The sequence below is a fragment of the Pimephales promelas genome, chromosome 20, assembly GCF_988280905.1.
Source record: "Pimephales promelas chromosome 20, fPimPro1.hap1.1, whole genome shotgun sequence".
Lineage (NCBI taxonomy): Eukaryota > Metazoa > Chordata > Actinopteri > Cypriniformes > Leuciscidae > Pimephales > Pimephales promelas.
In genome coordinates this window covers 19,768,128-19,789,771 of record NC_142788.1, presented here as the reverse complement: position 1 = coordinate 19,789,771, position 21,644 = coordinate 19,768,128, and the positions used below count along the sequence as shown (strand labels likewise).

Below are 21,644 nucleotides of genomic sequence, written 5' to 3'. Positions count from 1 at the left end.
TTCTTGGAGTGCACTTGATGCAGGCACTATACTGATGAGACTTGGAACTACATTGTTGTTGTCTTTTCTTTCTTGTTTCTTTGATAATTTTAATGTATTTTTTTCTTGCAGTAGGCTATTTGTTGAAGCAATGTACTCATGTATAGATGCTGTTGGACGTTATCACCTGCTCAGGGACTACAGATGAAATTTAGCTATTTAGCTAACTCTGGCACATTGACATTGAAGTTTTACTACAGTGTTGATTAATGTGCATTGTCTCTGTTAAAAATAAATAGTAAGAATGTTGGTTGCCAATGTTTTGCTGTCTAAATATGATCCTCGCTCATAAAAGCACATAGCAGTTATGTTCGTCTTGCATGAATTGAACAAGAGTAAATGTAAAATGAACTCAAATGCTTAAATTCAAATGATAATAGTTATCTCCATTAGTGTTAAATCACAGAATACTGCCGTTCTACAGATAAATTAAGAAATAATTTATTTGTCATGGAAGTGGCTCTAATTCTCTGAAGATCCATGTTCATATAATTCTCAGCTCTTCCTCTGAACCGTCGTGCCGTCTGCTCAAGATGTATAGGGAAAATCACGTTACATAAGAAATGATTTTAATACATTGCTGTAAATGAGATCTAAAGTATAGCTAATTAAACATGGTTGTATTTTTAGCTTTCAGGATGTCTGCAGGCAACTTTACCTTTGTGACACTGGAGGGCAGCAGAAATCAATAATTAGCCACAGAAACTTCTATTCTTTTCTGCTGCTGTGGAAATGTCAGCTGTTTTCTTACCTAAAAAAAAGATCTAATTATAAACCCACCTTTATATTCCATTAGGCCTCTTATATGTGTTTTTTTCTCACTTTTCATTTCTCTTTCTCATTCCAGTTCCAATTTATGTAACCTAGTGATGCGCAATCATTACCAAATCGATTATTGTCTTGCATTCAGATTTTTTTATTCATAGTTTCTGTTTAGATATTTAATTGTGCATGCTAATGTCCCCTATTTTTATTAAATATACATTTTTCATACTGTACATATAATGTTGTGATGCCTAAATTCACCTGTAGCATTTAAAATTAATTATCTTAGCTTTTGTTATTTATTTTTTCAGTGTATGTTGGCTGAATTGCATAGAATTTTAATATGAGCCATTATTCATAACATGAAAATAATTATGGGGTTATAAGTGCATCCCTAATGTAAGTTAATCATTTCAGTATGCGGATGGTGTGAAAGTTGGGTCTGAGAGAGAAAATAACAGCAGAAGAGGGAGGAGAAGAGAGGGGAGGGACTGAGTGCACACAGCCAGTGTGCTGTTTCTCCCCACTTCTCTCTCTTTCCCTCTCCTCACTTCCATCCTCACTTAAGAAACAGCTAGTATGGATACTGAATCCCTTGTTTTCCTCCAATCTTTTTCCTAGTTCCCTCATTTCTCCACCTCTATGCTCCAGTTGGCTCTCTCTGGCTGTTCTACACCCCTTTCTTCCAAACACGCAGTTCTCTCTCTCTCACTGTCGCTAATATTTCCCCGTGTCCCCGCTCTCTGTCAGCATGGTGAACAGATAACTGCAAAGCTGTTGAACATGGGCTCCTGCTTCTGCAAAGGTCACCAAGGTCAGTCTCTTCCTGATTGTATCTGAGTTTGTCTTTCTCTGTTTGTCCTGTGTCCATTAGCCTACCTGTTGGTCAGTCTGCTTATCTCCAGCATAGAGAGCATTTTACATAATGCATGAATGTGGGGGGAAAAATCACAACATTCAAAAATAATCCAAACTGAGCACATAGTTGTGAGCGACTACACTCAGAGAGAACTTAGGAAGGTATATTAATAATAATACTGTTACCAGGCCGCTTATCGAGTACATTGTAGTTGACTGTTTTCTTTGCGGTAGTTTGTGACGTCATAAACACCATCGATTTGAAAGACTCTTTTTTTAGACTGTCTTTGGTTCACTGCAGTTTAAAGGAGAAAATACTCTTATGAATTTAAAGCACATAAAAACACCACATAGACATATACACTACATTACAAGCTGGATTTTTATCACTGGGCGACTTTAAATAATTCAAGTCAATATTTCAATTCCATGTGTTGATTTAGTGCGTAGCTGTGTACATTATCGCTTACATTATGACGGGATTTATTTTAATTATTTGTCGCAAATTTCTTATCACCTTTAGATAACAACCAATTCTAGGAAGTTTCCTCTGAGCACCAGAGGGAAAATATTTTGTTCTTATTTATATCATATAATCTCATCTGAATAAGACCAGTGTATTATTGTAAGGCAGGCTGCAAGACGGTTTAATCTGTTATATCTCAGTATTCACAAATGGAGTGACATTTTATCCTCAAGGCGTCCTCCAAGGAAACGGCACCAATGAAGTGGATAATTTGTAAAGCCCAGGGGGCAAAGGGTAGTGTTTGTTTGTCTGAGCCTGTGAGGGTTAGAAGGTCCAGAGCTCCGTAGCTATGGCTTGCGAAATGCCAGGGTCCAAACTACATGCATAATGCATATGTTAGATGGATGGAGTTTCACCGTGATGAATGGGAGGTGGGTTTTAGAGGGCGAGACACGCATGATGTGTGACATTGTAAAGGTCACACATTGTCAGTTGATATCTGTTGGTAAATAATATGCAGGCGGGTGCCTGAAGCTCCACAGGTCTGAGATTAGCTGTCCTCTTTGAGGTCTTACCTCAATGAGATGAGGCCAGTGACGGAAAACGTGCTCTTGAACATTGGGGGATCCCCAGGGAGGTGTTGTCAAGACAATCTCTTGTTCCCATGGAAACATGAGTGCATCAGGAGTGTGTCCCGTCCATCCACTCCAGATAAAACTCGATGCACACTGCCACATGCACGCACACTGTTGGAAAGATAAATTAAATAACAATTATTTACAATGAATACCATTCTATTTTGTCCCTCTAGAGCTGCAAAGTGGCCAGCAACACCCCATGGAAGAGCTTCACTCATACGCTGAAGGACAGCCCATCTTCAAGGTGTGTTTTCTTACAAAAATCAAGAATTTTCATCCTGTCGAAAATGTATAGATGGATCACTTTCAATGATACATGGGAGTTCTTTCACACTCTGAATGTGTAAGAAGATCTGATAAAAGTGACTTGTTAGTTGTAATTAGCACCTGTGATTCACTCTGTTGCTTGCAAATGTGATATTCTGGAAGGTTTTATTTGGTATGGTAGGCTGTGCTTCCTGTCTTGTCATGTTATTCAGGGTAACCATCAGCCCTACAATGGCAGCATGTCAGATAAAAGGAGCAGCAGCGGGTATGACATCGGAGAATTGGCTACATCTTCCCTGCTGGGTGAGGTGCTAAGAGCACTTATTAGACACCATCACACTGTGTGTTGTTTTGCTAGGGTTTTGCTATCGTTCAGAATCATTCATCTGAATCAGAAGAGCAGTCGACCTTTGCAGAAGCTTGCTAATGTAATTTCCCTCTGCCTGCATATCTCTCATTTATGAACAGTCTCTCTCTCTCCTTCTCTAGTGCCTCTTTTGCTACCTGTTTTTTTTTCTGACTGTGTTTTTGCTTGACTTCTCCTGGCCCACTCTCGTCAGGAAGTTAATTACAGAGACTAATAATGTGTTATGGGTTTTTAAGCTTTTCCAAAGAACATTTTTTTGATCATTTTAGTCTAATTATAAATGCAGTCACCAGCCGATGAATATGTATAATGAGCAAAAAAGAACCACAAATCTCAGCTCAACCAAAAAAATAATAATAACAAAAAGAGCTAGAAATTAACTGCTTGTGTAAAAATGCTATTAGAAAGGGTCATGGGTTTTGCAAATGACTGTTTAGTAATAAGCTTTTAAGGACTTGCATGATAATTATGCACTCAGTGTAGAGATGTTTCTTTCCACTAGTACATTTGGTACAAAAAATACAGCCTGAAAGGAGGTGCTCATCCTTCAGAAAATGTTAATTAACGATTGTGAGCTATTATATTTCCTTTTAATTGTATATGATTTTAGCATTTTTTAGTTCATTCACCAAAATTTGGGCATGTCTTAATATAGTTTAAAACTAGAGCTGTCAAATCGATTTATCGCGATTAATCACATCTAACGGTTTGTAACAAAAATTTGTAAATATATATTGTGTGTGTGTGTGTGTGTGTGTGTATACTAACTTTTGTATATATATATATATATATATATATATATATAGTTTTCGATATAGTTTTCCAAGTATATATCTCTATAAACCTATATCTATCTATCTATCTATCTATATATATATTCATATATCTATATATATATATATATATATATATATATATATATATATATATATATATATAGAAACTTTTATGTTAGACGTGATTAATTGCAATTAACAGATTTGGTAACCACACACACACACACACACACACACACACACACACACACACACACACACACACACACACACACTTTGCGATAATGGGTAACCGAATTGAAAATTTACCCTACATCAAAATTTACCCTAAAATCACCCAGTATGGTTATTTAGTTTGGGACCAAATGTTAATTTGTAGTTAATGAATTTATAAAACAAAGAAAGTAATATTGTTTGAAACATTTTTTCTTCCAATAACTTGGGTACAGCTTAATAAACTTAGTTTTACATTGTTTATTACTTCAACAAAGCGAAAACCAATTCAGCAGATCATGTCAAAATAATGACATTGTTTTATGATTTAATTGGACACAATTGTGAATATCAAGAAAGACCTCTGAGGTGCTAAAGGCCAAAATCACCAATTTAAGGGGAATGCTACTGTTTAAAACAAGCCTTTTTTATGCTAGGCTAGTTTTATGTTAATATCAAAACAGAAAATATGAGATTTGGGCCTATTTTTCTTTTCTTTTTTCTTAAAGGGGCACCAAAGTGTAATGCATTTAAAGTGTCCTCTAGTCTCTTCTTTTAGACAATAATCCTAAAAAGCTGTTCTGTTTTTGATGACTTGGAGAGAATAAGCTTGATTTATTCGTTCTCACCTTTTCCCCCTCTTTAGCAGAACCCTTTTCGTATCCTTCCCTCTTTTCATTTCTTTTAATATTGATTTGCACCCATGCTAATCCCTCCATTCTCTTTAGGACTACTTGCCACTTTTAAAGACCACATCACTAAGCCCACAGCGATGGCCCAGGGCCGAGTCGCCCACCTGATTGAGTGGAAGAGCTGGGGAGGGGAGGCGGCGTCTAGAGGGGGCTGGTGTGGAGGATGGGGAGGTGTGGGAGCTGCACTGCAGGAGGACGAGCAGCTCTACTCCCACCTCACTGATGAAATCAAAGAAGCACGCTTTGCTGCGGGTGAAATGGCATTTATATATCTAACATGTAGCTACCTTGTTTCGAACATGCCTCTAACCCAAAGTATAAACCTTCAGCCCGGCATAAAAGTATATACGGTAATACCTTGTTTGTTAAGGCGTGTTGATGTTAGAACTATAGCAACCAATTTAGAAATACCGGATATTGACTACATCGTCTCAACAAACAGATCAGATTTCATCACTTGCAGAATAGTGTCATTAGCAACGCCTTGTCATTGTCTTATGGTTGCAGCAAACACTGCTAATATTTTCTTCATAAGTGTTAAAATGTAATTAATACTCTGAAGGATTTCTTTTTTTTACAGACAAACAGGTCTGAAATACTTCTTTGATTTTGGTAATTTCCTATAATATTTATTTAAAGGTGAAATGCTTTTAATAGGACACGAGTGAGAAAAGTAGAGTAGTGTCTTCTTTTTTGCTGGTACTCTGTGTATCTGTGACCGTTTATCTCTTTTTGCCTGACTCAGGTGTGGCGGAGCAGTTTGCTCTGGCTGAGGCAGCGATGAATGCCTGGTCCACACAGGACATTGAAAATCAAACCACAGCCAGCACAATCCCATTACAAGGTAATGATAGCACTGTCGATTATCCCCGAACTTAAAGCTGCAATACCCAAATAGATGTGACATCAGATTGTAACAATGATCAGAATCGAATCATGCCAATGTTAGTGTCATGAAGGATTCAAATATACGTTAAACCACACACAAGAAAACACCTGTTGTGGCTGTTTCTGGCTGGCTCTGTGGTACCTGATGTAAGATGAATGAATAAATTACTCACAAACACTCATATCTCGTTGAAATTTTAAAACGGTTCAAACGGTTTGGTTTCTTACAAACGTTACTGACGTGGCTATAATTTTGGAAGATTATTTATTTGTACACTTATTATTCATAAGTATGCAGTGTCATAACTACATCTCTGAAATTTATAACAAACCAAACCGTTTGGAAAATCTGTAGAAAATTTAGCAAGTTTTGGGTTATTTAAAAAGACAAGATGGCCGCCAGGTGTGGACGTCGACCTCCACGATCACACATGATAGGCTATCTTATTACGGTAATTTACCAGAAAAGACTGTATGTGTGAAAGGGCTTTTCTCACCATCTGGTTCATCTCACTTTATCTCAGCTTGTATAAAAATAGTGCTATTTCATTATGAAGGGGAACATCATGACAGCCTTGGTATAATAAGCCCAGAACAAAGACAAATGACATGACCTGTTTAGCCAGATGAGCCAGGTTCAAAAAAACATTTTACCTTGGTACTAAGGAGTCTTACAAAACAGAAATGTCTGAATGTGTCTGGGACATGATGACTCATGGATCAAGCAGCTCTATATTGAGTTTGGGGGTTATTAGACTTATTCATTTATGCTACAATTTTCATTGTAGAATATGTGTGTGCTTGAGGTCTTTTTAATTTCTACTCTCATAAAGATGACAATGTCTTCACAGACCCCGAGGGCCTCTATCTCTCTCAGTTCCTGTTGGATGGAGGGAGTCTGGGTGTTCCTCAGCACCTGTACAGAATGCACATGGAAGTTGATGACACCAGTTCCCTGGCACCTTCTCATCCTCCTCAGTCTCATTCCCCCAGTCATTCTCATTCTCCGCTGGACACTCAGCATCCTCCTCAGGAGCAGAAGATCTCGCCATCGGAAGGGCCCGTGCGACACGCAGACAGCATCTCCCTCTCGGAGGATGAGGTTTTTTATAACTGAAATTTTGATGACACATCAGAACAAAAAGAGAAAAGGGTTTTCGTCTATTCATTGTGTTCGTTGATGAGGGAGAGACGCATATGAGGTTCCGTCTGGGCTTATCGCTTTACCGTTAAAGTATACAATAGCTACAGCTGAGCCTCTTTGACAAGCAAAGAACGCAGGGATCGTTGTACATGTGGCCATGGCAATTCATTCACATATCACATTGCATTTTGCAAATGAAAGCCTGCGTTTGCGGTAATGATGTTGGAGGTCGGATTGTAAGTAAAAGGGGTCACACTAATTATGTCTACAGGAAGGTAAAAGGATCTAAAACATAAATGCATCTAAAAGTATACATTGAGTGTTTGTGGATATTTGCTGCAGCCTCTCAGCATAAACAAGAAGTGGAGGCCTTTTAGTCCTATAGACTGAAGAAGCAAGAAACAAAATAAAACACGTTTTCATCTCCACCAGACATTTTTTTCTGGTGCATTTCCCCCAGGAACGGCTCAATTGGGCTTCAGGGTTAATAGGATCCTTTTGTGAGGACTCTGGAGGGTGAAAGTGACTTATTGAGCTTTGAGCAAAGCCGCAATCATTACTTGGGACCATGAAGTGGAGATTTGAAAGATTTTTCATAATGCTAAATGTTTATATGGGGATTTTGAGTATAAAATGTCTAACGCACCAAATGACTGTATACTTAAAGCTGAAGTGTGTAATTTTGCTATCCTCACCAAATAAAAATTCCAAAATATTGACTATTTTCAAGTACATGTACGGACACTCCCACCATCTGCTATTGGATGGAGAAAAAGATAGCCCCGCCCCAAACTCATGCCATTGGTTGAGCCAGTGTTGCTGGTCGGAAAGACAAGCATCAATTCAACCTACAAATGGCTTACTTGTAGTAAAAAAAAAAAAAAAAAAAAGGTTAATTATGATTAGGTTAATTGTGTAATATAATTAATATTAACTAATATTATTTGTATTAAATAATATGAATTATACTCATATAAAGATGGAAAATTAGATTAAATTGATCTACAAATTAATAACATAAAATATGAGACATGAGGTATAAATTATTTACTTGTTGCAATTATGTGGTTTGTTAATGTGGGAATGCTTTAGAGTCCTATTCTCTCTATTAACTATTTGCTAATTAGCATAAAGTGTGACCATTAATTTTAGTGTAATATTAAATTGACTTATAGGAAAATGGTTAATTATTATTAAAATTATATGGTAATATAATAATATTAAGATGTCAGATTGAATCAAATTACAAATTGCTTACTTGTAGCAAGTATTTGTTCATTAATATTAATGTTTGACATTAATATTAGAAATATTAAACTAGAGAAGAAAGTATTGTACCAAAATTACACACTTCAACTTTTTTTTTTTTTTTTTTTTTTTAAAGTGGGTACGGTAACAATGGCCACAGATTTATAAATCACATGAAGAAGTGAAGTGGAAAAAAGTGTTACCTCAGCTGCCTTTGAATAACTTGCCTCCATATTGTGTTAATAATTGTCAGCTTGTTCTGTTTTGTGCAGTTCTTTGTACGTGTAAATTATGATTGAATCTTTAAAGACTAATCTACATTGCTGCTCTTGCTTTCAAGAAAATTCTTGTGTTCTTGCGAGTGTTGGAGTGAAAACCGGAATAACAATTGTCTTGCCTTTTCTCTTTAATTAGCCCTATTCACACTCCACTAACAAAGAAAGGTGATTGAAAGAGAGATAGAGGGAGAGAGTGCGGGATGAGGTAGAGGAGGGGAATCAGTGATGGAGGGGATTATTGTAAATGCAGTGGCAGGAGAGGGCGAGACAGGAGGGTGTTGGGAGGTGGAATGGTCAAGTGTTTTCATGCTCCAGGGTCTTTTAATAGAAGTTTACACCGTGTGATCCTCATGTGCGCTGTCAGATAATGTGTGTGACAGCTTTGTGCTCCACAAGTAGGGTTTAATTGTGTATAGAGGCTCTGTGGTGGTGAGCGGAATTGGAATTGTGTTTGTATTTCAGCACAATATATTAAGGAACAACACACTGGGAATATAAATGAATTCTTATAAAACCTTTTCTTTGCAAAGCACAGGGAATAATGAGAGAAAAAGGGATGGTTCAGAAATCAAACAAAGGCTGTTTATTACTGAAGCCTTTGTTCTGCTCTTTTCTCCCAGTGTGAGACTCACAAAGCTAACAAGCTGCATGAGGTTTCAAACAAATATCTCAGTTCATTCAAACTCTAGACTTGCATCTGATATTATACAGGGTCAGTTTTATCAGACCCACCCACAACGCTTGACAGTCCCCATTAGTTTTTGTCTGGTCCCAAAGTGTATGACTATTCAAGGATATATATTTTGTTCTATTGAAAATTGGTGGAGAATTTTTTTTTTTGAGAATGAAATAATAATAAGAAATACACTCAACCTAAAGGATTATTAGGAACACCATAATAATACTGTGTTTGACCCCCTTTCGCCTTCAGAGCTGCCTTAATTCTACGTGGCATTGATTCAACAAGCTGCTGAAAGCCCATATTGATAGGATAGCATCTTGGGGTTTATGGACATTTGTGGGATGGACATCCAGGGCACAAAGCTCCCGTTCCACCACATCACAAAGATGCTCCATTGGATTGAGATCTGGTGACATTTTAGTATCAGTGAACTCATGGTCATGTTCAAGAAACCAATTTGAAATGATTCAAGCTTTGTTACATGGTGCATTATCCTGCTGGAAGTAGCCATCAGAGGATGGGTACATGGTGGCCATAAAGGGATCGACATGGTCAGTAACAATGCTCATTTGGCATTGAGGGACCTAAAGTCTAACTCCATTACACCACCACCACCAGCCTGCACAGTGGTAACAAGGCATGATGGATCCATGTTCTCATTCTGTTTACGCCAAATTCTGACTCTACCATCTGAATGTCTCAACAAAAATCGAGACTCATCAGACCAGGCAACATTTTTCCAGTCTTCAACTGTCCAATTTTGGCGAGCTCTTGCAAATTGTAGCCTCTTTTTCCTATTTGTAGTGGAGTTGAGTGGTACCCGGTGGGGTCTTCTGCTGTTGTAGCCCATCCGCCTCAAGGTTGTGCATGTTGTGGCTTCACAAATGCTTTGCTGCATACCTCAGTTGTAATGAGTGGTTATTTCAGTCAAAGTTACTCTTCTGTCAGCTCTGCCCATTCTCCTCTGACCTCTAGCATCAAAAAGGTATTTTCGCCCACAGGACTGCCGCATACTGGATGTTTTTCCCTTTTAACACCATTCTTTGTAAACCCTAGAAATGGTTGTGCGTGAAAATCCCAGTAACTAAGCAGATGAAATACTCAAACTGGCCCGTCTGGCACCAACAACCATGCCACGCTCAAAATTGCTTAAATCCCCTTTCTTTCCCATTCTTACATTAATTTTGGAGTTCAGCAGATTGTCTTGACCAGGACCACACCCCTAAATGCATTGAAGCAACTGCCATGTGATTGGTTGATTAGATAATTCCATTAATGTTAAATTGAACAGGTGTTCCTAATAATCCTTCAGGTGAGTGTATATTATTATATTGTTTCATTAATAAGTGTAACCAAAGTTAAAAGGCATTATTAGTAGTCACAGATTTTTGTTGCATCTGAAAGCGTGTTTTATAATGTATTATAACTGTGGTTACAATTATTCACGAGATCACATAAGGTGTACAATTAATGCAATAAAATACTTTTATAGTGCATTATACTCAAAGGCTCTCAGTAAAGTGTTACTGAAATTTGTAAAAGTTTGTAGACATACAAAAAGTGTTGAGGGGCAAAAGGCTGTTCGAGGCAATATGTGACCCTGGATCACAAAACCAGTAGCATGTAGCATGGGTATATTTGTGGCAATAGCCAACAATACATTGTATAGGTAAAATATGCCAAAGAAAATCATTAGGATATTAAGTAAAGATCATGTTCCATAAAAATATATTTTGTATATTTCCTACCGTAAATATATAAAACATTTATTTTTGTGAGTGAATGCAGCACAATCACGAAAATTTTCTCAATGTTTAGATGTGTTTGCGCCCTCAGATTCCAGATTTTCAAATCATTTTATCTCGGCCAAATACCGGTATCCTAACAAACCATACATCAATGTAAGGGTTATTTATTCAGCTCTCATTTGATGTGTACATCTCCATTTCAAAAAAAATTGACCGATGTCTCGTTTTGTGGTCCAGCGTCACATATAGTATAGACATCAAAGCAAAAGAGATAGGGCAAAATATGCATACGCAGATACATTTGCTATAGCAAGATGTTTTTAAGCAGCATTTATGTATTAACATTTATTTTTAATTTTTCTCTGCAGAAAACACAATCTCTTCCGTGGCATATGACGTTGAATGAAGTATTTTTAAAATGCAATAAAAGGGGCTTTGGCAATAATGAAAACTAGTTCCACTTTTTAGATGGTTATTAAATATCTATTGATTTAATCACCTTGACAAAAACTGAACATCATAAATGCATATTTTGTCTCAAAATATATATGATAATTTTTAAGAGATTCTCATTACTCCTATAAATCTAGATTTAAAACATAGTCTTAAAAAAATATTTAAATATATATTTTAAGGTAGATCAATCTACCTCAAAATTAACCATCTGTCAAGACATTCAGGAAAGTGTTCTGGTAGTGTTTGTTGCTATTTCTAAAAAAAAAAAAAATATTTTACCTTGGAGAGACTTTCTCCTTGTGGTACCCTATTAAACTGCTGCTTCATTTAATAATATTTCTTAATAATTTCACCATCCCGGTTTCACAGACAAGGCTCAAGATAATCCCAGACTAAAATGAATACTTGAGCTGTTTTTAATGAAAGCAACTTAAACTGTGATATATTTTAAAATATGTCAGTGCCATTGTCTCAAGATTCACACCAGTAATGGATTTTTCTAGGGCACGTTTATAAAAGCAAATGTCATAATAGAACTAAGGCATAATCCTGGTTTAATCAAAGCACTGTATGTGAAACCGGGCCTCTGCAAAATTATTCATTGATCTCCTCATTATGATCCATGTAAAATCTCCAGCAGATGAAATATTAAATACTCTTATTAAAATGTCAAGCACAAATTGATGACTGTCCTGGATTCTGATGCATCAGACTTCCTTTGCCATCTCTTCGATAATTGTCTTCATCTAAAAGTAAATTCACACGTCATAAGACCATCCTTTTTTGCAATAAGTACATCTAGCTCGTGTGACTGGTGTATTCATCATTAATTTTTGTTTATTTTTAGAAGTATGCATGTGTACATATTTGTTCATGTGCAGACTGCTCTAATCACCTCTTTCCATGTGACGACTCCACACAGCCGCCCACTCTCCGTTATAAACAGACGCTGCTCACCCGTGACGCTCATGATACAATGAGCCTGATAGAACACACAAAAACACGCACATAGTAGAGGAACATGAACAAAAACATAATGTGAAGGAAACAGTCACCAGTTTATTCTCACTGCACCTGCTTTACGGTGGATTCAGGAGTCAGATGTAGACGCACAGGTTGAATAGAACATACTTCTTCCAGCTGTTTACATGAACCCTGTAAGAAAAAATATGTAATGATGCTGAGAAATGGTGCAACACACGGACTCTGGGTCGAACATGTATGGGCGAATCATTCCAGCTGTCATTTTATAACATTGGACATTTTCAAAACAATTTCCCCCAAGTGCATCGACGGGTGAGTTGAAACTCATTATAATATGCAAAACTGTTATCCACTCACAGCAGTGGGCGTTTACTTCCAAGTCTTCAGTGCGAGACGCCCATAAAAACCGAGCGTTTCTGAGCTATAGGCTCACAACTAGGGTAGAAATAGCCTATTACTTATTTATTTTGATGTTTTTGAATGCAAAAACCAAGCGTACGCCATAAATTGACCTCAGACAACAATATAATAACATTTAAAAAGCCAGTTCATGACCCCTTAAAAAAAAAGATGAAAAGAGACATGACCTAAAAAGAAGCCCCAGCTGAGAATCCAGCTTGAATTGAAATGCTTTGATTAATATTTTTTTTTTATTATTATTATTCTTTCAGTAACTTTCAGCACAATTTCTGTTATGACTCAGCACATTATGGGTTCACTTACCTCATTTCTATGCTCTTTCAGACACTCCCGCAGCAGCGATTTGTTGATTGTTCCCAGGAGAATAGGAGAGTCTGGGACACAAGAGAAAAAGTGAATGGCATCGATAAGCCCAACCCTCAGACTGTCGGCCTCATTTCGTACAATAGTACCGTCACATTATCTTGAGGGTGCAGTCTTGAGTGTTCAATCATTTGGCCTTTGGCCCTTATCAGCACACACATTTCACTAGCTTTCACTCTTTTCTGGCATGCACAGAGGTGTGTTATTAAAGTGAGATTGAGTCATTGAGCTGGTGAGAGTCAGGCTCACCGTGAGAGTCCACCACAGGAAGTTCAGCGTCTGTGCTGTCGTTTAGGACGTGCTGCACACTTGTCAGTGTCTCTGTCCTCTTCAGCACGGCTCCCGCTGCGACCTCAAACTGCTTGATCTGAACATTGGCCAACCTGTGGGAGAGCATTCATGATGAAAACCATTTACTATCCAGCCATCACTACCTTGATGTCCCCCTCCAGAATCTTGTTTTGCACACAAGGCTGTGTCATCTGAAGAAAAATGCAATGTAATTTCAAGTTATAACATGGTGGAGTCTGAAGGCAGACGAGCAGATAGTTTACTCACTTTGGACAAGCCCGGATGAGAGATGGCAAGTGCGGGAGTTGTTTAATAAGGGATATGCCATCATAGAAAGATGGACGGTGCTTTGCACGAGCCACCGCGTTGGATACCAGCGTAGCAACCAGAGCGGGGACGGCGTGAGAGCATTGGCCGGTCATTTCCAGAGCCAATAGGGCAGGAGAGAGTGTGTGTGTCACAGCCCCAGAGAAGGCAGCTGCTCCTGTACACACATATATATATGACCCCATTAATGCATTTAGACAGGCCTTATCTTCTCTGTGAGCCTGCAGTGTTTATAATCCTCCTTCAGAAAACTGACAGGATAATAAAATTGTTTACCTGCCAAAGCATAGCCGCCCGGGTTTATCAGACTCTTTGTTGATGAGATTCCATCTGAGAGCAGATAGGCCGAGCCCTCGCCTACGAAACGTCCCACTGCAGCGCCTAAAACACAGACAATTGCTGTTCCAATGGGCTTCTTAAAAAAACATCTTATGGATTCATTGAAAACTGTATATGGTTAAACTAATACATTATAAATTATCGCTAACTACATTTTGACAACGACAATAATACATTTTATTTATGTATTTTTAAAATATATTTAATGTCCTTATTTTTATTTTTTGTCATTGATTATTATTGTAATTATACAAGTTATTGTTTTAGTATTTTATCCCATTTTTTATATTTACTTTATTATATTTTATTTATTTAATTTTCATTTTATTATTTCAATTATTATTATTTGTTCATTTTTAAAATGTTTCAAAATAGTTTCATATTTTAATGATTCATATTTTATTTTATATTTTATCTACTATTATTTTATAATAATATTACTTTTTATTTACCGTAAATAAACCGTCGACCTACCGTAAATAAATACTGGCATGAAATAGCCAGCAGGTAAAGGCAAAGTACAAGCCATGACCAATAGCCCAACCTTACAGAGAGATTGGTAGAAATCATGAAATCTGCTTAATTTCTTCAACAAGCAGCTTATGAACACCATGATAATTATTTCTACTTAATTGCTACTCATTTTATTTTACCTTCACAGTAATGAAAAATCCTAGCGTTTGGAAGTAACCTCTGCCAGGTGGGTTCCATGCCTGCCAGAATGTGTTCTGAGGATCAGGCAGGACGACAGAGGCATTCTGGGAAACAGTGTACCAGGAAGTGCCGTCTAACAGTGAAGTAAGCAGCTGCTTCATTGTGAGCTAGTAGAAAACAAAGAGAAAGAAAGTAAATACAAAACACCAGAGCACCAAAGTTTGAAGTACTGCAAATATTCCAGAAATAGGCCTATCCTCACCTCAGCAGCAATGAAATGTCCCGCTGAGTGATAAAATGTAACGCAGGCAAGGAGAAATGCCACAATGGCTGAATAAAGTGGCTTTCTGGATGTGATTAGGAAAACAAACAAAGTTAGATCACTACAAATTTCTTCAGGCATCCAATGAAAGGCAAATATTTGATGTCAACATAAATGACTGTGATGGAAATATGGGATTAAAATGTAATTTACACCTGAAAATATTCTTTTAGAATTGAAGATGTAAACATTTCAAGTTAAAGGGGTGATGAACTGAGAAATCAAATTTTCCTTGAACTTTTGACATCTAAGAGATCATCATATAAGAATATCCTGTAAGTTTCAGAACTGAAAACGTCCTTTTTAGTCCAATAAAAGCTTTTATTGACACCAGGCTCAGCAAACGACTCGTTTTTCAAAGTGGGGAACTATGACGTCAAAGAGTATAAAACAGCACCCCTGCAGAAGAAGATCAACTCCTACTCAATGCGGCCGTTAGCCCCGCCCACCGATTCACGCATTACACGCATAGCCAAATAACATAGATGCCTACCTCGTGATGACAAACCGGATCGAGCTACCAAGCAATACAAATTATTGTGCAGCGCCTGGTTGTGGAAGAAGACAGTGGCTGCATATGCTTCCCTTGGATTCCAATAGGACTGCATTGTTAAACTTAAGTTTTATTGACGTTCCAGCTGATGAGGGTAAAACATTGTCCGTCTGTTCGCTTCATTTCACTGAGGATTGTTTTGTAAACAAGACTGGATTTGCTGTCCGATTAAGATTAAAGAACTGTGCTGTGCTTTCTATATTGGATCTGACAGGAATGGTGCAGCACACGGACTCTGGGTCGAACATGTATGGACGAATCATTCCGGTTGCCATTTTACAACATTGGAAGTTTTCAAAACAATTTCCCCCAAGTGCATCGACGGGTGAGTTGAAACTCATTATAATATGCAAAACTGTTATCCACTCACAGCAGTGGGCGTTTACTTCCAAGTCTTCAGTGCGAGACGCCCATAAAAACCGAGCGTTTTTGAGCTAGGCTCAAAACTAGGGTAGAAAATAGCCTATTACCTATTCATTTTTATGTTTTTGAATGCAAAAACTAAGCAAACGTCATAAGTTGACCTCAGAAAACAATATAATAAAATTTAAAAAGCCAGTTCATGACCCCTCTAAACATTTCATTTACACTTTCATTATTCTGATTTCCAAAAAAAAGAAGAAGAAAGAAAGTAGAACCATTTCAGTATTGGTTGTTTGGACCTCATTGTACACACACACACACACACACACACCAAATGAGGACAAGGAAAAGTCTGAAATTGTCTGCTGGAATAAATTTTTCAGCTCACTCTGTTGCCAGAAATCTGCTGATGGTTTTGTTTGTTTTGACAAAACGCAGAGCCCAGCGATGACAAAATAAATAAATACAGCTGAGAATACTGCAGAACAGCCTGAGGAAAAAATCATTAGAACAATTACTGCTTCATGAATTTGAATACTATAAACACTGAGATAACAGACATGACCAAGCAATATTTGATTTATAACTTATCCATCACCAATCTGGCGACTGAGAGCTTACCCAAGCAGAGCGAAAATGAAGATTTCAAAAGGCTGGTAAGGCACGTCACTAGAGAAGCTGGTTTTAAACAGAGCCTGGATTGTCTCTGTTGACATGGATCAAAGCAAGATTAAATCATTTCTCTCATATATCCTTCTGGCTTCTGGTAGTGTGATGCTTTCAGTTTAATCACATTTAAATTCAATAATGCCAATTCATAGCTTCCCATAAGGGCTAACTGATGGTCTTGCGGTGGATGAGATTACTACAAAGAAAGACAACAGTAGCATCCATTAGGGGGCGCTGTAGGTAATGTAAACCTCTCACCTTGATCTCTACTACAGACAGAGAGCAGCCTGAAGGTGATCGCCCCACAAGCCGCTGCAAAGAAGCAGGGACAGTAATCTCGGACTGAATAATGAGTCCCCATCACCTCTACACTGAACAGAACGCCTATGATGGTAGAACAGAGAGAAACATTCAGGGAAAGGTCAGGTGGCAGACTGTCAAATGATTGATGAGATACATTAAAGACTGTGTTTTTTTAGTAGGCCTACTAAAGGATATCACGGACCACGGTGACGTCAACTCACCGCTGATTGGAGCCCCAAAACAGCTCGCGACGCCCACTGCTGACGCCACAACCAGCATTTCTCCTTTAGCTACTCTCTGTGAATGAACCGAGCCACAAGAGAGTCATTAGTATAAGTAGCCTTCTATACAATTTCCATCTGGTTCTCATGATCCAAAATTAAAGAGGGCAGCATGGTTCATTTGTTACAGTGCATTTCACCTGCTTTCCACCACGACAGGAAACATGCAGTCGATTCATGAACGCCCCCACCATGATGGATAAATGGACAAATGGGCCCTATTGATACAAGTTGTATTGCAAAAGGTCAAGTTCAAATGTATGGTTAAGCTTCACATCCTCATTTGCTTATAATATAGGGTCTTACCACTTTGCCAAGAAACACTGTGCTGCCTGAAGCTAGTGTGCATATCAAGCCAAACATTTTAGCAAACAGATTGGAGAGCGACAGATAACCTGGCATGTCTATCCCTAAGAGAATAGCCCTCGCCTCAGGAACACCAGAGCCTGAAGGGTCATGGGTGAAACACATAATGCATGACCAAATCCGTTTTATGTTTTATGTAAGTGAATTGATGCATTTTTATTTAAGCTAAAAATGTGTGTTGTTGATTTTGTCTCATGCATGTGTAAATGTGTAAAGCACATGGATTTAAATAATTATAATAAATCAGATTGGGTGTACCTAATAAGCAATTTATGCATGAGCGTCTATCTGACCTGCAGAGAATGGGCAGATGCTGTGGGCGAAGCTGGTGGACAGAGCACAGAGGCAGGCTGGGTAAAGCGTCCAGCAGAGGAACTGCAGCAGGTGGTGACCCTTCAGACATCTGTACAGCCATTGGTGAGCTAATAAGAGTGAAGGACATGGATTGAGGTTTAATAGTGTGTGAGAAATGCAAGAGAATCTAAGGTCGTCTGTTTTTCTGCTGGGATGCTTCAATGCTCCAACAGTTAGCCCAACTGACCCACCTACATCTGTATACATTTTTTTACTAACCATTTTTTAAGCGACAAGGTGGAACTGCTCACCATTCAGCAGCTTGGCCACTGTCATGTCCATGAAGAAGCTCATAAGAGCAGTGATGATCCCCAAGAGGGCATAACAGTACCACTCCATGCTAGCAAAAGACACCAGAACCTTCTTCACATATAGCACACACTCTGCCCAAATGCAAAGCACAAATCACAGTGGTTAATAATGATAGTTTGAATTTCAGCATCAAAGATTGATAGAGTGAGATCATTTATGACGGGGAGGAAATTGCAGATGATCCGCCTCACCTCTGATGCGTGACCGTGATTGTTGCCAGGGTTTTTGTGAATGCTCATTAGAGCTGATTAGCTTTTCCTCCACCGTATCTGGGTCTGTCTTATCTTCACGTGTGCACTGTTCTTCAGTTTCTTCAAGATGCTTTACATTTACACTAATTGCATCCATTGTCTGAAATGCAGCATGCATAGTCTTTGTGTCACCATGAAATGAAAATGGACAATTCTTATTTTTTCATGGAAAACTGCAGTACTTATTATAAATGCACATCATTATTTTATCTTTTTAATTGATGTGCCCTCATAATCTTTAATTAAATAACGTCTCCTCCCTCTTGTCGCTGCATCTCTTTTGTGATGACGTGTTTACTGATACGAGTGTGGGACAACCTACAACGATCCAACAATCCAATCAGTATAGAGCATGACAGTCCCGCCCACAGCCCGAGAGAGCTTTGGTGCCGGAAGTAAATTTCCCATTCATTTCTCCCATTGACGTTTTGGAAAATCCGTATCTAAAGAGTTTTAGAGCATGTCTGAGGATAACCAGCTACGGCTGAACTCATAAGCATGCAACATATCATTTCGAGTGAAAAAACGAAGAGAAAATCCCCAAAAAGTCAAAGGTACAGCACTGTGTACATATTTTAATTTCCGAGCAAAGGAACTACTCATCCCATAAACCACCGCGCCTCACTGAAGTCGACTGAAGCCACTGTGAAAGAGCCTTTTGAGTGACTTCCAAATCTGACAACAGCCACGTGAACTTTTTCCTTCAGTGAATTTTATATAGTGAATGTGCAGGGAAAATCCTTTTCCTCGATTTACTGAAGCAAGCTTATACGTAAAACGCATTGAGCATCTGGCTCGCTCATAGGCTGTGCTGCGGCAACTGCACATTCAATGGCGCGGGCGTCTCTGAGGTGCGACCAATGAATTTACCCCTACGTCATTACACGATCTTTAGTCTTCACGGACCTTCGCGGGGTTTCAGACACGTTACACGACTTCCACCAATCAGATGCATCGATTGTTCAGGATTGTGGGTAATGAAGTACTTATCCAATACATCGCAAATAAAAGGCATTTATCTTAAAACAAGGTTAGTGCCCCATACACTTTTGGCATTTATATGAGCATATACAATCACTTGGCATAGCCGTATAGTTTTAAAGTCTACCAGTATGGTTATGTTTTTATGGCTTATATCCCAACTGTCAATGGAGAAATTGTATTGAATTTTTACTTCCGGTGTTCTGACATTCCATCCTACCCGTCAGATTGTCCTACCAAGGCTTACTGCGCATGCGCACATCAATAATACGTCATTTTTGTCACGCTGAACAACACGCCCATAATATTTTACTACTTGCGCGAGATCTTCTTCATCTGAGGTAAGTTTTTCACTATTTTTGTCAATTATTACTATACAAAGATATATAGCAGTAACGAGAACTGTTTACTCTCACATTCATACAAAGCAAATTCATATTAGCATTTTTTTCATGAAAACATTAACGTAAAATCATTCTACACGTTTATTTCATACTGATGAGGCATTTTGCACTGTAAAATCATACTACTCGTTTATTTCATACTGGTAGCACAATCTGATGAGGTATTTTGCAACGTAAAATCATCCTATCGTTTATTTCATAGGACAATCTGAAGAGGTAACTTTACTTTGCACTGTAAAATCACCGTAACATGGCCTAATAAGAAAATTCGGCAAAGTTACACAGAAATATTTTATGTAACTTAGTCACAGATGCGAAGCAGAAACGCTCAGGATTTTACGACGAGGTAGGATGAACCGATAGATATGGCTATAATTTTGCGCTACGGTAGGAAAATCTGACAAGGTAGGACAGATCGACAGAACACCGGCACCGGCTGTGGGCGGCTCCTCTATTCCTAATGGACAAAATCAAGCAGCTCCAGCCCTACATTTTTTTCTTATTCAAGAAGCCGTTTCACTTGGATATAAAGTTGGCAGGCCTACGTCACAATATGGAAGAAAATACTATTGCAACTTCCATTTCATATTGACTTAAATGCAATTATACATCTCATAAAAATCTGGAATTCTCAATTCTGATTGGCCAATTAGTGCTATCCAGTGTTCTGATACTTAACAATTTTCTCCATTATCCATTGACAATGCTGTTGCAGGCCGCTCAGCCGGTATGCGCACTCAGTGGACTCGTAAAATGATAGCGGGTAAAATCATACAAAAATTTGAACTCAAATCCTTGTTTAATGTCCATGCATTTATTTGGCGATTAACATTAGCTGTGTAAGACATGGGTTTTTGACTGACTGCACATTATCCTGATAACATCAGTTCAGATAGGCCTAACATCCCAAAATATTGGAAATTATAAACTAAAGTCATTTGAAAACTGTAATACAGAGGTAGAGAGCTCACCTTTCAGCCTGTTGACTCATTCCAAATGAGAGACTGTTGAGGTCAGTATCGACTCTTTACCCTGGCGTCACCAGATGTAGCTTGAAAGGAAAATTAAGCTTTAACTTATTTATGGCGCACGTCCTCTGCTGCTTTCCCTCTGGGCAGGCACTGAATTGGAACAATATGCGAGATTGAAGTTTCCTTTTTTGTTTTCTCCGAAATACATTTTGATCTCATAAATGTCATTCGGACATATCTCATTGTGGCCTTTTGGAACTTTTAATTATGCGGTTAATGAAATGACTTGTGATGTGTTATGAACCTTTGTTGTTAAGGCTGAGAGGGATAGAACCCAACTGACCTTTAGAATTGTCATCGTCACCCATTCGCTTTAATGAGCACTGACTACATTTCTTAACAGGTGAAAAGAGCAGCATTAATTAAAAAGTGTACCCAGCTTTTCTCATGTATTGCATAATTTAGATAGCAATTGCCCCTTTATATGATTTCTATGTTTCATATTGCATTAACCTTTGTTCAAGGTGAAAGCAATCACACATACATGCCAAATCAATGTCACGCAGGATAATTGATTCACACAGATTTTCCAAAATCACATAGCTGCAGTG

General features: G+C 38.2%; 2 protein-coding genes across 3 annotated transcripts; one reads left to right on the top strand and one right to left on the bottom strand.

Moving 5' to 3' along the window:
• The first annotated feature begins 1,508 nt into the window (after nt 1–1,508).
• On the top strand, nt 1,509–11,247 carry fam131c (family with sequence similarity 131 member C). Its single transcript, XM_039652938.2, has 6 exons — nt 1,509–1,618; nt 2,940–3,010; nt 3,246–3,336; nt 5,118–5,333; nt 5,827–5,925; nt 6,821–11,247. Exons 1-6 carry the CDS (start codon nt 1,588–1,590, stop codon nt 7,084–7,086), a joined length of 774 nt encoding a protein of 257 aa, XP_039508872.2. The 5' UTR covers nt 1,509–1,587; the 3' UTR covers nt 7,087–11,247.
• Nucleotides 11,248–11,635: 388 nt separating this feature from the next.
• Nucleotides 11,636–21,290, bottom strand: clcnk (chloride voltage-gated channel K). 2 transcript variants are annotated; one of them, XM_039653148.2, is made up of 20 exons: nt 21,034–21,290; nt 18,618–18,777; nt 18,366–18,497; nt 18,054–18,182; nt 17,701–17,840; nt 17,535–17,612; nt 17,335–17,410; nt 17,069–17,194; nt 16,763–16,847; nt 16,530–16,631; nt 15,166–15,250; nt 14,903–15,070; nt 14,724–14,793; nt 14,187–14,291; nt 13,851–14,067; nt 13,542–13,675; nt 13,233–13,303; nt 12,600–12,680; nt 12,421–12,507; nt 11,636–12,271 (listed from the first exon to the last, which is right to left on the bottom strand). In XM_039653148.2, exons 2-20 carry the CDS (start codon nt 18,772–18,774, stop codon nt 12,233–12,235), a joined length of 2,082 nt encoding a protein of 693 aa, XP_039509082.2. In that variant the 5' UTR covers nt 18,775–18,777; nt 21,034–21,290; the 3' UTR covers nt 11,636–12,232. The 2 variants fall into 2 exon arrangements, with proteins under 2 accessions (XP_039509082.2, XP_088980674.1); XM_089124548.1 differs by lacking the exon at nt 21,034–21,290 and having other exon boundaries at nt 18,618–18,810.
• Between the last annotated feature and the right edge of the window lie 354 nt (nt 21,291–21,644).